We start from the raw sequence: 15865 nt of genomic DNA, 5'->3' as shown, positions 1-15865 counted from the left end.
CCAAAGAAATATTAGTCAGAATCTCTCTCTTGTGTAGGCCTGGGGGAAAAAAGCTTCCAGAAATGACCTGTGGCTGCCACTGCTCCTTGACCCTCAGCAGCTCTAGATGGGGAATGGTTCACAGTTCTCAAAGAGCCATCCATTTTTCCATTCTCTGATTCCCAAAGGGGCCTGAGGGAACTCAGTGTAAAAGCCTGACCCCGAGGCTGCACAAACCAGTGACAGGAGTCAGGAGTTCTGAGCACCTTCTTTCACAAGCATACACACAAACACACAAACTATTTGTGTCTGACTCTAAAATATTCTCTGCAGTGTTGCAAAGGAGAGCAAACCACGCTCAGTAGTGTCTGAGCTGAAAAAAGCAAAACTGATAAAGCCCAAATGAGAACATTCCCTGACCCAGCTCGTTCCCATCTCTATTGAGAGCAGAGTGAATTAAAGGATTAGAGAGTGCCTTCGGTGCAATAACTTAGGGGATTAGTGGCACACTCGAAGACCTTCAAGGGAAATACAGGTTTAAAAGCTTTAAAAGGCAGCTCTGTGTCTAAATTGTTTGGACTGCCACAGCTGTAAGGAGACAAACTTACTCTAATACATGAGTGATCATGAAAAGTCTGCTGAAACCCCTCGAAGCATGTTTTTGGAAGCAGTTCTAGTTTGGACTCAGACCAGGGTTTTTAACCTCTTTCTCATTTAGTACCCACAGCTTGTAGATAAAAACTCATTCTGCATTACTCGAGAGCAAATCTGCTACTTCATTCCTTGCAGAGCAGTCAGCCCCTCTCAGGAACTCTGTCAGGGGAAAAGGATGGGACTGCCAGGAGGAGAGGGCTGGAAACAGAGATAAAGGGAGAGATGAGCAAAAAGTGACAGTGCTCCTGAGAGATTCCCCTGGGAACTTTTACAACTGGATTCATTTTTGATCTCGTAGGGATTTCTCAGAGAGAACACTCACTGAGTGTGGATGTTCCTGTGTTTCTGGAGCAGGTGGGGCAGGTCAGGGTTTGCTCTAGGAGCAAAGGGAGTCAAGGCACTGCTGCCACCTCCTTCCTGCTGAAGGGTCAGTCCAATAAATTTGCCTGCAATAAATTCACTCTAAATTTTTGCTTATTAAAGGGATTCTGAGATTAATGTATTGTTTAATATAAAAACAATTCCAGAATTCCTCCACACACCACTTCCCAAGTCATTAAATTTAGTCTTGATTTTTACTAGACAATGAAGCATTGAACAAACACAGCAAAGTCTCAGCTGGAGCACTGGTGCTAAAAATAGCACAGCTGTCAGTGAATATTTCCTATAAACAGCACAGCTTTAAACATTTTGCATATCTTTTCTATGGGCATCTGTCAGCCATGCTGTTAAAATTTCAATGAAAGACTGCAAGACTTCTGTGGTGAAACAGAAAATGCCACAAAAGAGACTTGAAAAACAAAGCAATGATCATTAAAAAGTGTAAAGCAGGAAGGTCTCCTTTTCCTGGCATTTAAAAGACACCACCCTTGGAAAAAAAAAAAAAAAAACAACCAAACAAACCCAAGCCTATTGCTAACATTTAGTACTGGGCTCCTCACTTGCCTGCTCCCAGACCTTAAAAGAAAAACAAAGTCCTGCAGAGGTGGAAAGGGAGAAATTCCACCTGGCATTCCTTGTCCAACATCACTTTTTGCTAACGTGCTGCAGAACAGATTTTCAGCTAGGAAAGATTAGTGGGAGGCGAGTGCAATATCAGTTGGCTTTAAATATAATAAAACCTCCTTAGTTGTTATGGCACTCTGGGACATGCTGGGACAATTTTCCAATCGCTGCTTCCCTTGTCCCAAGCGAGTGCCTCAAGCTCCAAGGTATTGATTATTTGGGTATAAGCTGATCTCTCATTTATCACTTAAAAGGTTTTGATTTCATCAAACAGAGAGACAAAGACTAAATTCCAGCTGTTTTCAACAGATGTGTATCTGAATAGCCTGTGCTGAGAAAAAAAGCCAGCCTGACCTTGGCCTCCCAGCTCAGTGTTCAGTGCACTGAAATTCTGGGTTTTGCTGAAGATCAGTCGGTTTCCTCTTCACAGCTGCCATCAAAGGAAAGGAAGAAGAAAGTCTGTTTAATAAAAATCCTTTTCATAAAACACCTTGAAAAGCATCTGTGATAAACAGAACACAGAGCAAGACATTTCTGTCTGAGGCTGACAGAGGCAGAAGGATCAGGAACACTAAACCTTCAAGATCAGGAACTCCAATGTTCTCTAATTCTCAGGGCTTTGATGCCAGCTGATTGCCTGCTGAGTTTTACACAAGAAAGCCCTGAAGCCAAAGCTGCATTTGGCTCAGAGATGGCCCTGGGAATGGAGCATCGCGAGCGGTTTCTGTGGCAAAGGGAATTTTCAGACCACTTCCCACTGACCCCCATTCCTTCATTGTGTCCATGAGCAAGGAGAAGCAGGGAGGGATCCTGAAGAAAGCCACAGACCCAAGTGCAGCCACAAGCAGGTGCTGCTGTCCCTGCAAATTCTCCTTCTCCCCTCTCTGCCTCCCAAGTACCTTCCACTGCATCAGATGGGTCACCTGGGAGTAATTCTAATTACTGCCATGATTCCTCCTGCAGTCCCACACATCTCTGAGCTGAACAGATGGCCCAGGGGTTCTGCAGGTAGAGTTTTATCTAACTGATGTTTACCTGCAGCACGTCCTGACTCTCTGTGAGAGCAGAGCTGGGCGTTTCAGGCACTGTCCTCCTTCCAGCAGAGATTTCCAGTGCAGTGAAGCCTGTCTGCTTTGCCCACTCCCAAACAGGCACAGTCTAAAGGTGCTGGAGGCAGGATCTCTATCCTCATCAGCCTCCTCAGAGCAGCCTTTCCCTCCTGCTTGGCTTTGCCCTCCCCAGCAGTGCCCCTGGTCAGATATTGCAGCCTGGGCCCCCAGAGGGGCAGAGTGACAAACACACTGAGATGTGATGGATGTGTTAAAGGCACCAGGGCTGACCAGAGAGCTCCAGAACAGAGGGTGCCATCACATGAACCATTGAACAAGCTGCTGTCACTGCCAACAGCTCCAAGTCCTGGACATTTTTCTGCACACTGAAGCAGGCTGGCTCCATCTGGAGTCCCAACACAAAGCTCTCCCCTCCCTCCCTCCCTCAGATCCTTGCACAGAAAATGCAAACTCTGCTCACTTTGCCCAGCTGGAAGCACCAGAGCAGCTCTTTCCTGAGGGAGTGGCTCTCTCTGTACCTCAGGAAGCAAAACCCATTTCCCAAACTGGGTCTCATCCCTCCCAGAGCTGTGCAACCCCAGCCTGAGTTTTCCTGCTGTTCCTGGAGCCCCCAGATCCCTGCAGTTCATCAGTTTTCCAGTGGGAACAAAACTGGTAAGGAAAGTATTCCTGCTGCATGGTTCCAGCCCTTCCATCACCCTGCCCAGCCTGGACAAGCTCCCCCTGACCTACTCTGTGACACCACCACTGCACAACAGAAACAGATCAGAAATAAAGAGAAAATTCTCATCCAGCTTTGCAAATCCCTTTCAGATGTACAGATAAGAGGAGCTCAGCCACTGCTGAGAGGCAGGGATCCCACAGATAACACAAAATACTCCAGGAGAGATGAACAGCAACAAGATTTCAGCTGGTTCAAATCCAATTTCTTACAAACTTTCGGGCTGATTCCCATTTCCATCAAATCTGCCTGAATATTCCTCGTGTTCTTGACAAATGATGCCATTAAGTTCACTTTGGGTTACCTAAACAAAACTGAACACATTTAGTTTGTCACAGTAACTGAGATGGCAGTAAAATATTTTGGTTTTGCACAGCACACAAATAAAGAGGGAAAGGGAAGTGGAACGTGGTTGGGAGTTTACAAACACTCCTCCCTGACAGGCAAAACAACACAAAATCATGCAAAGAAAACCACTGTCTGAAGGAAAAGCTGAAGCTCAGGGACTGATTTAGCTTCCTATTGTTTTCTCAGCAATGATTCAAAATCCTTAAAATCGTCCTGAGTGCCAGGAAAAGAGGAAAGAGGACATTGCACTGAGCTAGATCTTACAGTGCTAGAGTAAAGTTTAAAATCTGCTTCATAAATCAGAATTAACTGCATTGAGACAAGTCCAAGCCTGGATTTGCACAGACACCTGATGTAAAGTTGCAGTTGTGCTTTTTATTCACACAGTAACAAGAAAAAGGGAAATCTTTTCAGTTAATGGCTTTGATTAGGCTCACAGCACGATAAATACACCAGGACTGCCAGACAGCAGGGCAAACACAACCCTCTCCTCTCCTTTCTGAAAAAATTCAACAGGAAAACCCTCTCATACTCCCACTTTTTGGCTGCTTTAACGACAGGGAAAAGAACCAATAAACAGTTATTTCACAGCAGAAGAAAGAGAAAGGCAGAATAGCTGGTTTTAAAAATGCAACTGGGTCAGTTGCTGCCTCCAGTAGAAGGAATGGGCTGCCTGTGCCCTACAGAAACATCCCTCTGTGGACCTCCCTCCTGCTGCTGAGGACAAATAAGCCCTTTTAGAGCAGGATTTTTAAAAGTGCAAAGTGATTTGGGGCTTCGAGTCCCACAGGTTTCTGCAATGCCTCGGGAGCCCAGTCTTTAGGCTCTTTGGAAAATCCTACCCCTAAACTGTTCTCAGCTTTGTCATCTCAAGCCCCTGGAGACACTCGGCTCACGAAGAACAAGAAGTTCCAGCCATACATCTCTGCAGAGAGACCCCATCTCCTCAGCACGGCTTTCCAAAGCTCTGCAAGCATCAGTGAGGCCTCCAAACACCTCGGAGAAGCTCAGAGAGTTCCCTCAATGGCACTGAGCGCAGAGCTGAGCCTGGTTAGCTGGAAAGCCGGGCTTAGAGGCAGCACACGGGGTTAGAGCAGCCACGCTGGCCCCAGTCCCTCGCACACTGACCTTGTGCAGAGCCCGGGCCGCTCCCGGGGCGCGGGGCCAGCGCCCCTCCTCATCCTCACCTACCTACGGCAGCGGGCAGAGCACGGCAAGGAAAGAGCTCGCAATTACCCCTGCTAAGCCTGTTCCGGCTGCGGGATCTGCTGCGCTGTCTCTGCAGTCGGGACCTCCGGAGCAGTCGGTAGTAGTAGGACGGTCTCCCAGAACTTTTCCTGCTGTTCATGGACATTTTTGGATCTATTTTACACACACACACATGCAGGCACGGGTTCGCTCTCCCCTCTGGTACAGGAGCAAAACAGTCCCGGCGTTTTAATGAACTGGAGGGTGGTTCTTTGGAGGGGAAAGGGAGAGGGGGGAAGAGGAACTCTTCACTTGACACATTTAAAAAGAAAAACAACAAGAAGAAAACATAAAAGGGAGAGAGAGAGGGAAAAAAAAGCAGGCGGCACCGGAGTGCATGTCTCAGCCGAGGGAGGACTCCAAGCGAGCAAGATAAACTGTGCTAACAACTCCTGTCCCCAAAAAGATAAGGCTGCGGGAGAAGGAATAGGAAGCCAGAGCTGGCCTGGGCTCCTGAAACGTGAAGCATAGGCTGGAAGAAATCCTGGACTGGATCCTGTCCGCCAGACATCTGATCAAAGTGTCCTGCAAGGATTCCCCGCTCCCGGCCCCGGCTCCGGCCGCTCTGCCTGCCCCGAGCAGCGGCCCCGAGCCGCGCTCATCTGCTGAGGAGCGATCGGGAAAGGCTGCGCTGGGGAAGGGGATAATGATTTCCTGGCCATGGGACACATGTTAATAATCATCATGGAGCAAAAGCCCCGGAAAATAAAGTGAAATTTGAGAGGGGAAAACTTTAATTAGAAGTTGAATGAACAAAGCTCCAGACTCCCCTGGAGGCCCATTTCCTTTCAACATTCAAACTGAGTTATAGCACATCCCACAAATTAGAGAAAGGGCCTATTTACCATTTGGGTCCTGATGGCAGCGAAGATTCTGCCTCCGGCTCATATTGCTCCATAAAATTACATTTCAATGGGCAGAATTAACACTTTAAGCCATGGAAGAAAATGAAACTATATATATATATTAAACAGATAAAAAATTTCACTCCACCTTGACTGTTTCAAAAGGTCAGAAGTGAATTGTCCAGAATCCTGCACCTAAGCTCCTTCCCTTGATGGCACAAAAATGACTCTGAAGGAAGTGACAGAAAACATTTCAGAGACCCAGAATGGTGGCCAAGAACTGAATGCATGGCTGCTGCTTCCCCCAGGCTGGCAGGTAACAGAGAAACCTCATCCGAGTGGGATGAGCTGCAAAACAACATCTGCACAATAACTCTCGGTGTTGTGTCCTCAGTTGTCATTTTTCCCAGACTTCTGTGCAAATTTATCTTTGTGGTGTCTTATGACCAGCCATGGGCTTGGCTGTGGATGAGCCCCGTTCCCCCGGAGCAGGGGCTGCAAAGCTTCCCTGGGTTATCCTGTCTTGTACCTCCAGTAACAAGAGGCAGAATCTGCTCCAATTCAGCAACTGCACCGGGACAGGAGTCCCTTCCCCAGCACCAAGCATCCTCCCTGATGTTAGGGTTTCACACATTTCCACAGCCATGGAAAACATCAGAATTCCACCCAAGCCGCGCTTTCCTATTCCCATCGAGAAGAAAACCCGCGCTGTGTGTGTGAGCCGAGAAAGGCCCTTCCAGGAGGAAACCCAAGCCTCGCTCTTCCCTGAAGTCCATGCCTGGTTTTGAGGCCACACGTGAGGAATTCGGCGCCAGCTTTCAGGCAGTGCAGGAATGAGCGCTCGGGAGGGCAGCGACAAGTTCAGGTCAGGGAGGCAGGGCCCAGCTGGACAGCGGGGGCTCCCCGGCCCGGCAGGGGGACGCTGGCCCGGGACATCGCCCTGCGCACCCCGCACCAAGGAAAAGCCTTCACTGCTGCTCATCTGCCCTCCCCTTCTCAGCCAGAATCATCTTCCTTTGCATATTGGGTACATAAAAAAATAAAAATACAGGGACAACTCTAACTGTTTTCCAGATGAGCAGAGACTCGTCCTGTGCAGCTGATTCAATTCTCAAAAGGAGCTGAGAACATCCAGAACACAGTGATGGGAAAGGCTGAAAACACTGAGGTTTGGTTAAAGATTTGCTGTAGACGAGAACCCAAATATTCAGGTGTCTCTCTGCAATTCTGTGTCATAATAACTGGGATGAAAGCTCTGAAAAGAGTCTTTCACAATTATGCTTTTATCATTAGAAATATCTTTAAAACGGCCTATCCAATTTACTTTTGTCATTCCCAATGGAAAAAAAAAAAAAAGGTACTGATGGAAATGAAAGTTTAAAGAAAACCATTTTAAAAGCTCACCCAAATTTAGATGATGTGAAAGGGGAAGGTTTGATTTTGTTTAACTGGAGCCAGGTGACTCATGCTCAGAGCTCTGGGGATGCAGCAGAGGCGGCTGCTGGGGATCTCCTCGAGCTCTGAGGGAATGTGGGGTGGGAACGCCAGGGGATTTTTAGTTTCAATCAGCCAGGTACCTTCAGAAACACTCATACAGGTGACCACGAAGCAGGAGAGGATAATGAGGGACCATAAACTACATGACAAGAGAAAGCAGCCCTATATAAAAGCATAAATAAATATTTGGGAGTTGTGTTCCAGTTTCACCAGCTTGGCTCTGTCTCTCTCACTAAACAATGTTTCTGAAGGATTTAACTTCAGATGCTACAGGATGAAGAAGTATTAAACATAATTATCTTTTTATCCTACAGCATCTTTTGTCCACCAGAGCACAGACACTTCTGCATATTTGCTTCTGCAAATACTTGCTCAGTTGAATGTACTTAAAACACATAAACTTCCTCTTTTTCACTCAGGTAAAAAAAGAATCCAAGGAATGTGCCCAATATCAAGTAGGGAAGTCAGTTATTTGCTTCAAATAAATAATGTCTTGACTTTCTTTAAGAAAGAGCCATAATGTATTTTTTAAATGTGAATGAAATAATTTCTCAGATATCACTATCCAAAAAGGAAGTACGGGAATGACACCTCCAATTCCCAGCAAGCTGAGTTTTGGATCACATTTAAATTTCTGCAGCTCCTTGGTGGTGGGGATTCCCAACAGGCTGGCTCTGAAGAGGCCAGCAGGAGGAGGCCAGAGCGTACCTGGTACCTTCTGTGTGTGTTACACGGGCGGGCAGAGGGGAAGGCTCTCAGAGCCGGCGAGTCTGAGAGCCTGGAGACGTTTCCTGCACCCACCGTGAACTCGGAGCGGGGCAGAAACACCGAGGCTGACTCAGAGCACGGCACATTTCACATTTCCTGCCCACTTCCCAGCAGAACAATAGAGCTAAAGAACATCAGCTTCTCACATCAGCTTTCAGCAGCTGCGGGAGACCACAACAAAATCACTTCACTTGCTCTGCTGACACAGAACACCCCACTCAGGTAGGCTGGTTTTTGACCTGACTGCTAATGATGCCAACAAAGCCAAAATCCATCTAAAGACTTGTGCTAAATTTCCACAGACCTAACGAAGCAATTAAAACACATGGAGTCCAATGCAATGGAAGAAGAAACTTCTACCAGAATCAAACATCCAATGCCTCAGAGCAGCCTGCTCCTTTCAACAGGAGGAAAATCCCAGGAGTGTGAAGTCTCCACTGTACAGCAAAAATACCAAACTGAAAAGAAAAATTCTTGCACAAATCCCTAAATCAAACAAAGGCCCTCAGACATAACTGGGAGCTGCACAACACTTCCCAGCACTGTGTCTTCCACACTGAGCTGCTGGCAGGAAATATTTGTTTAAGCAGGACTATTCTTCCCAAATATCCCTCATTACTAAAATAAAATGTTAGCAGTGATTCATTGAGTGATTAACAGAGTAACTTCAACTCTGGGTTTCCCAGGATCCCCCATTTCCCTCTCCAAGACAAAACTGTGGCAGTTCTCTGCTGTGATCCTGGAGGGGCTCAAAAGCAACCTCAAAATCTCACCTGGTCCAACCTTCAGTGGCAAGAGAGCCCAAATGATGATCTTGACGTTCCTATCTGCACAGTTAAATAAACAAACCACCTCTAGGTTAGGAATCCAATTATTAGATGTAATAAAAAATTTCTGTAATAAACTACAAAATCCGCATTGACCTTGATCAAAATATTCATATAACAAAAGAAATTAACTCCTAAAGAATATTTTTACTTTGTATTTCAGCAGTAAACTTGCTGTTGTGTTGCTGCAGGGAAGGAGTTGATAAAAGTCTGGCATCACTGCCTTTCTGTGCCAGATTTATGGGTTATTATTAGCAGAAGGCTCAGCTATTTATCCTGAGTTCTGTTACAGTGGCTTTCCAGTGTGGTGTGCTAAGAGGTCAGGGAAGAAGCCATGAACCCTTCAGGAGGCTCCTGCAGGGCGTCACTGTCCTTGCCTGCCTGGAAGCTGAGCCTGTTCTAACCCAGGGAGGGGAGAAGAGGTTTTGCAGGAACTCCAGTGCACACAGAGAACTTCTCCCCTGTCAGCAGTGCCCTGGGCTCCAGGGAAGCAGCGCTCCCCTCCCGATGCCATCTGGACACCTGAGGCTCCCCCTCAGCAAGAATCAGCTCTTGGGGTGTTTAATCTCATCACAACATCCACTGACAGCAGCATCTCTGCTGGCAAGTGAAATGAAAGATTAACTTGATTACACATGCTATGTAAAACTTATTTCCTGATTAATTAATAGATTAGGCACTTCCAATTCATGTTTAAATGCCTGATAATGATCTCACGCTCATAGAACAAATCACTGATTTATATACACACAATCTAAACTTCATTTTTCATGTGACAGATTATTTTCTTCCTTTCCTTGCCACATAATTTGCAAACTCCACTACAAATATAGTTGCTCGTTTCACTTGCTTTTTGGCATCAGATGACTCATCCAAGGAATATTTTGGCAAGAATGATCTTTAGCCATCTTCCTTATCAGGCTGACATGACAGAGTAGCACAGAAAACACTCTCTGTTTTAAAAGAATTCCCTGTTAACAGGTTGAAAAATGAAAATGTAGCTATTGTTTTTAAAGAGGGCTTTACAAAAGCGACTGGAAATCCTGCAATCAGTTTTTAAATACCATTGTGAGGGTGGTTTATTTAAATTTACGTTTTTCCTTCTGGCACAACAACACAGGGCTGCCCTCAGAGATGTTATTGTCCAAGAGCAGCTGATTGCAAAATGTGGAGAGCCTCCTTCAAACAACAGAAGTATGAAAAACACTCCAAGAGCAAAGCAAGGGCTGGGATGTTGTGAAATGTGGAAGCTCAGAGCACCAACACCTCCAGTGCCTGAGCTCTCATGAGCCAGGATCCAATGCTGGGAATTCTCACCCTGCTGGGTCCTCACCAGCCCTGAGCAGGGAACTGGGTGATGATCTGATAAAGGACACTGCAGTAAAAATAGCAGAAAATATCTAGCAAGGCACACAGTGACCAATAGTGCTCCTCTATTGCAGCATGAGCTCAAATTGGTTTTTTCTGCTTCTCTTCCTGCTTTTTTGTACAGATCTTCACCGACAAGTGTATGGAGTCTGTATGTTCCCATTCCACTAATACCCCTGCTAAATTTTTAGAGAAAAAGCTACCAAAGCTCCCTCTTCCAACTGAATTTAGATCCTTTATTCTTCTAATATACTCATTTTTCCTGGATTACCAAGTCTACCATCACATCCACATGCAGCAGCCTTGTATGAGCTGGCCCAGAGGGTTTGTACAATTCATTGGTCAAAATGCCACACCGATCAAAGAAGGCAAAGTTTGTTTGGTGCTGTATCTAAGACAGCTGGGTGGCCTCAGAGCGATTTTGGGAGGAGACACAAAGAGCAGCTTCTCACTGATACAGCTCATGCCTGGAGATGAATGGCAGTGCAGGAATCATCCTCCCATGTCCTTCTTCCTGCCCTAAACCAGACCTTGGTTGCTGACCCTCCCACGGGGACATCTGAGGTGAACTCTGTGAGAAGAGAACACCACCTGGCAGAGCAGAGCACTCCCAGCACTGGGGATGGGGCACCACAAGCACTGGGCAGACACACCTGGGGTTTTCTTTGGAGAAGAAAATGCAAACACCTGCTGGAACTCCGAATGAGGATTTCAAAACAAGTGCTACAAAGAATGAGGAGTTCAGTGGGACTTTGATACAGAACACCAGTGAGTGTGCAGCCCCTAAACAATGCACAGATATCCATACATAGATCTAGATCTATTTCTAGAGCTATTTATCCCAGGGCAGCAACAGCCCCTCTGCACTGCACAGCTCCCACCAGGATGCAGCCTCCCAGCTCAAACTACACAGTCAGTCTTTGCTAATCTTGGCCTAACTCAAAACTCTACTTATCTTTTCCTTTTTAAATCATCCCCAGGACAAGACTAGAATCTCTTTTGAAATGTAAAGGTTCTATAATAAAATTTAGAAAGCACATATGGTACAAATATCAAGCGTGAACATCTCTTCCCATCTTGTACGTTTCAAAGCCTGTGCAAACAGCACTTTTCCCTGGTTTTGATCATGCAGCCAAAATGAGTCATCTGTGAACAATTATGGCTCTGGCAGGGGCCTGACTGTTGGAGAATGAAAGGAAACACTTTATTATTGAAATGATCAGTATGCCAAGCTGAGAGGCGACTGCAGAGAATGTTAAGAGTCCTTTATGCTCCTTCAGCCAGCAAAATTGAAAGCAGAGGATGCAGCACTCCCCTCTTGGACACCTGAGAACACCCGAGTTGAGAATGGGCAATGCAAAGCACGAGAAAGTGGGAGCTGTGGAGATGAGCAAGGGAATATATGGCAGGAAAAGCAACACAACCCTAAAGCAGGAGGCCTGGCTTAAAAAAGTGTTGGTTTTTCCTGGCTTAGTTCTCCCAGGGGAGTTGTGAACGTATTAAAGGAACACACAGTCAGAGGCCTCTGTGATGAAATCCAAAACTATTAAAGGACATTTGTTGGGAGTTGGGGACTGGCTGAGTTTAACAGGCTCTTCTGAAAGGGGATGAATGGAATTCCCCTCGAGGAGAAAAAATAGCAACCAAACAATTTAGTAGGAACACGGATCTCCCTATGTGCAGCCCGTTTCAGCAGTGATGCTGCTGTGTCTGGGTTTGCTGCCAGCAGGGACCAGGTGGGATCCCCCTGGAATCCCAAGGGTAATTGGGGATCTAAGCTGCTCACTGAGGGCTCGGCAGGGCAGGGAGCTGGGCAGGATATTGGTTTGATGGACTTGGCAAATGAGACAAGCAGGAGATGATTTTAAAATTGGACTATGAACAAGCAGCGTATGAGAGAGTAATTCCTGTCCTCTTTTCCAGGAGCAGCTTGCAGAGGGAGGGGGAACAATGTGGTGATCACCACCCAGAGCCTACAGACTATTTAAAGACCATGAGGGTTGACAGGATGACAAGGGAGACTCATGTACACAGAACTGCTAATGGAAGGTGTAGGGGGGAGATCAGGGAACAATCTGGGAAAAGCACATTTTGCACTCTGAAATTCAGGTCCAACTCCCAACAGAAGAGATGCTGGAGGAATTTGAGATCAATATTCTGACAGCAGGACCTCTCAAGTCTGAACATTAGCTGACAAATTCTTCTTGCTATTTCTGAAACCCTGATGTCTGACAACCTTTGGAACAGATTATCCCTCCATCACCACAGTTTGGGCAGCCTGGATCCAAAACAAAGCACCCTGGCAGGCCTGGAGCCCGGGCTGAGCTCACCAGTGCAGGGAATTCGTGCAGGTCAGGGCTAAAATGTAACTTCCTGTGATCCTGAGCAGGGCAGGGAATGTTCACAGGTGTGGTGTTTGTCTTTGCAGGAATCAGCCTTGGAAAAGGTCAGATTCTGTCTTCTTCAGTCTCACAGGGACCAGGAGCCCCACACTCACTGTGTCAGGGCAAACACAAGATTTGTTCAGATTCCTGTTACTAAGGGCGTTTTGGAGGGTCCTGTTCAGCTCTTTATACAAAGGCACTTTTGCTTCTAACAGAACTCATCAAGGCAGGGCTGCAAACTTCCTCCAGGATCTCCCCCAAACAAGCCTGGCAAGCAGGGACACACCCGAAGCATAACCCTAACCCTAGGCAGAGCAGTAAAAGCAGCCTTGGGTGATGTCTGTTTCCAAGTGAGGTGGTAAAACACTTAGCAACAATGCTGAAAACAGACACCAGGAACTGGAATTTCCCAAAATGCTCATTCTTTGCAATTCCAGGAAGTAGCCCATGGTTACCTTCACACAGTAAGTGGCAATCCTACATGGAGGGCATCTTGTTTCTGCCAGGAGCAGCCTGGAATGCCATCTTGGCAGCCACTGGAGTGTTCTTTTTGTTTGGGTCATGTCACTCATAAACTTCCTTCCATAACACACTGAGCTGGGTATAAACCCACGTAATACAGGATATTGTGGAGCTTTTCCCAGCTGTGACCAGGCTGTGCTTTGCACACATACACTGTACACCTCTCTGCAATTTGGTTTGACTTTTCTGAGCAGTCCTAGGTCACAAACAACTCCTCAGCGTCCATCACTGCGTTACTATTGCAACAGAAATGAGATAGTTTCAATTTAAACCATAGAAAACCGACACAATGTCAGTGGTCTCAGAAAAACATTTGTTAAACGCACTGAACATGGAAGAGCCTGGGAGAAGGGAGGGAGCTTTTCCAGCTGAAAACGCCAGAAACGCCAGTGCTGTGTCAGCACGTTAAAGCCTAAGGAAAACTGCTCTGCTCTGGACACGGCCCTGCTGCAAATCCAGCTGCTCCCAGGGAATTCCCTCTCAAGGCAGCACCCGGGAAGTGCCCAAGGTGCGAACTCTGCTGAGGTTCCCCCATTTGAGCACCGGCCGGGGCTGTTCCATGGCAGGGCTGTCCCCTGGTAGGGCTGTCCCCCAGGGCTGTTCCATGGCAGGGCTGTCCCCCAGCAGGGCTGTCCCGGGCAGGGCTGTCCCCAGCAGCGCTGTCCCTGCTGTCCCCGGGGCAGGGCTGTCCCCCAGCAGCGCTGTCCCTGCTGTCCCGGGCAGGGCTGTCCCCCAGCAGCGCTGTCCCTGCTGTCCCGGGCAGGGCTGTCCCCCAGCAGCGCTGTCCCTGCTGTCCCGGGGCAGGGCTGTCCCCCAGCAGCGCTGTCCCTGCTGTCCCGGGGCAGGGCTGTCCCCCAGGAGCGCTGTCCCTGCTGTCCCCGGGCAGGGCTGTCCCCGGGCAGGGCTGTCCCTGCTGTCCCTGGGCAGGGCTGTCCCCCAGCAGCGCTGTCCCTGCTGTCCCGGGGCAGGGCTGTCCCCCAGCAGCGCTGTCCCTGCTGTCCCGGGGCAGGGCTGTCCCCCAGGAGCGCTGCCCCGGGCAGGGCTGTCCCGGGGCAGGGCTGTCCCCCAGCAGCGCTGTCCCTGCTGTCCCGGGGCAGGGCTGTCCCCCAGCAGCGCTGTCCCTGCTGTCCCTGGGCAGGGCTGTCCCCCAGCAGCGCTGTCCCTGCTGTCCCGGGGCAGGGCTGTCCCCCAGCAGCGCTGTCCCTGCTGTCCCTGGGCAGGGCTGTCCCCCAGCAGCGCTGTCCCTGCTGTCCCGGGGCAGGGCTGTTCCCCAGCAGCGCTGTCCCTGCTGTCCCGGGGCAGGCGGGGATGCGCTGCAGCCGCTCCGCTCCGCACGGCTCTGCTGCCGCCCGCAGGCCGGAGGACGCCGGCTCCGCCTGGGATCGCTGCCACATCCCCGGGACGGGATTGCCGCTCCCTCCCAAGAGCGGGCTTCCTCTTAGAAATCCCTTTCTACGGGGATTAGAAAACATGTTCCTTGCTTTTTTCCCTGCCCAAATGCGAAAGAACATCAAAAAGTTAACATCGCTTTTAGTGAAGTTTGTTACTCTAAGCTTCATTACTTCCAGCCTAAAAAAAACCCAAAAACCCACAAATCCTTGTGTTTTGAAATAATAATCGAATAAGGAACAGTCCAGGTGAGACGATGACAAGTCAGCTGAGGAGTGAAGTCAGTGGCAGTGCAGCAGAGTTAAACGGGTGTAGGTTTTATTTCTAGTGACACATTGAGGAACAGTTCCAAACTCATGGTGCTCAACAGGTAAGTTCACCCAGATTTCACATACAAAGAGGTCAAGTGGGTTTTTTGGACTTGCACTGCCTTTTCTATTTTATTCATGAAAAAAGAGTCAAGTATATAAGATACTGACCGGTCTGAGGGCAAATTAGCAAAACTCTTACACCCATGCTTAATTCCAAGAATATGACTGAAGGAAATCTGAAGAGCCCAGGTTTCATTGCTTCCATCTGTAACAGCACTCAGGCCTGGGTACGCTCCCAAGCTTTCACCCAAATCACTTCCCGACCATCACAAAGGTTTTACAGCCCTGCCTGGGAACCTGCCCAGCTTTCCCAACCTGCTTTTTTCCATGTCATACTAAAAAGCATATGTGGATTTAATAATTACTAATCCAATGACTGCATTACTTTACTGCGTACAACTGAGCTAAACGTGCCAGCATCAAATGATCCCAGAGCCCTGGACAAAACTGCACATCTGGAATAGGCCCCTGCTTTCAGAAACACGGGGGACAGCAGCCAACAACCACCACGGAACACAGCCTGTGCCCAGGGAGAACCCTGACAAGGAATGTGACTCCAGGTGGGAGCTGTGGATCACAGAGCTGAGGTATGGTGTCTAGCCAGCCTGAGGCACAGCAGCACCTGGAGCAGACTTTAGGGGATCTTTTCCCTGTGTAAAGGGATCAGAGAAGCATTGAAGAACAGGAGTTATTGCTGCAGTGCATTCCCTGACCTTGCTTTGGACACAAGAAGAATCAAGGACTTGCCTGTTGATTTGTGACCATCAGGTGAAGCAGCTTCCCTCCCTCTCAAGCCCACTGTGATGTGAGGAGCATTCCCAGTGAATTTCCCCTGTCCCATCGAAGAGGCCCCAAGCTGAAGCCCACAG

At 48.1% G+C, this 15865-nt stretch overlaps 1 protein-coding gene across 7 annotated transcripts in view; it reads right to left on the bottom strand.

The window, feature by feature from the left end:
* The window catches only part of DAB2IP (DAB2 interacting protein), a 156911-nt gene that overhangs the window by 121152 nt on the left and 19894 nt on the right, over positions 1–15865 (bottom strand). The window contains exon 1 of one of the 7 annotated variants that reach the window (XM_036393688.2): positions 5014–5329. The exons of the other annotated variants lie outside the window; for them this stretch is intronic. Coding sequence (XP_036249581.1) covers positions 5014–5131 — 118 coding nt within the window. The 5' untranslated portion in view covers positions 5132–5329. Of the gene's footprint in view, positions 1–5013; positions 5330–15865 lie in introns of those variants that run through there. 7 annotated transcript variants of the gene reach the window in all.

Source organism: Molothrus ater, chromosome 20, assembly GCF_012460135.2.
Source record: "Molothrus ater isolate BHLD 08-10-18 breed brown headed cowbird chromosome 20, BPBGC_Mater_1.1, whole genome shotgun sequence".
NCBI classification, from domain to species: Eukaryota; Metazoa; Chordata; class Aves; order Passeriformes; family Icteridae; genus Molothrus; species Molothrus ater.
This window is presented reverse-complemented; position numbering and strand designations above follow the sequence as displayed.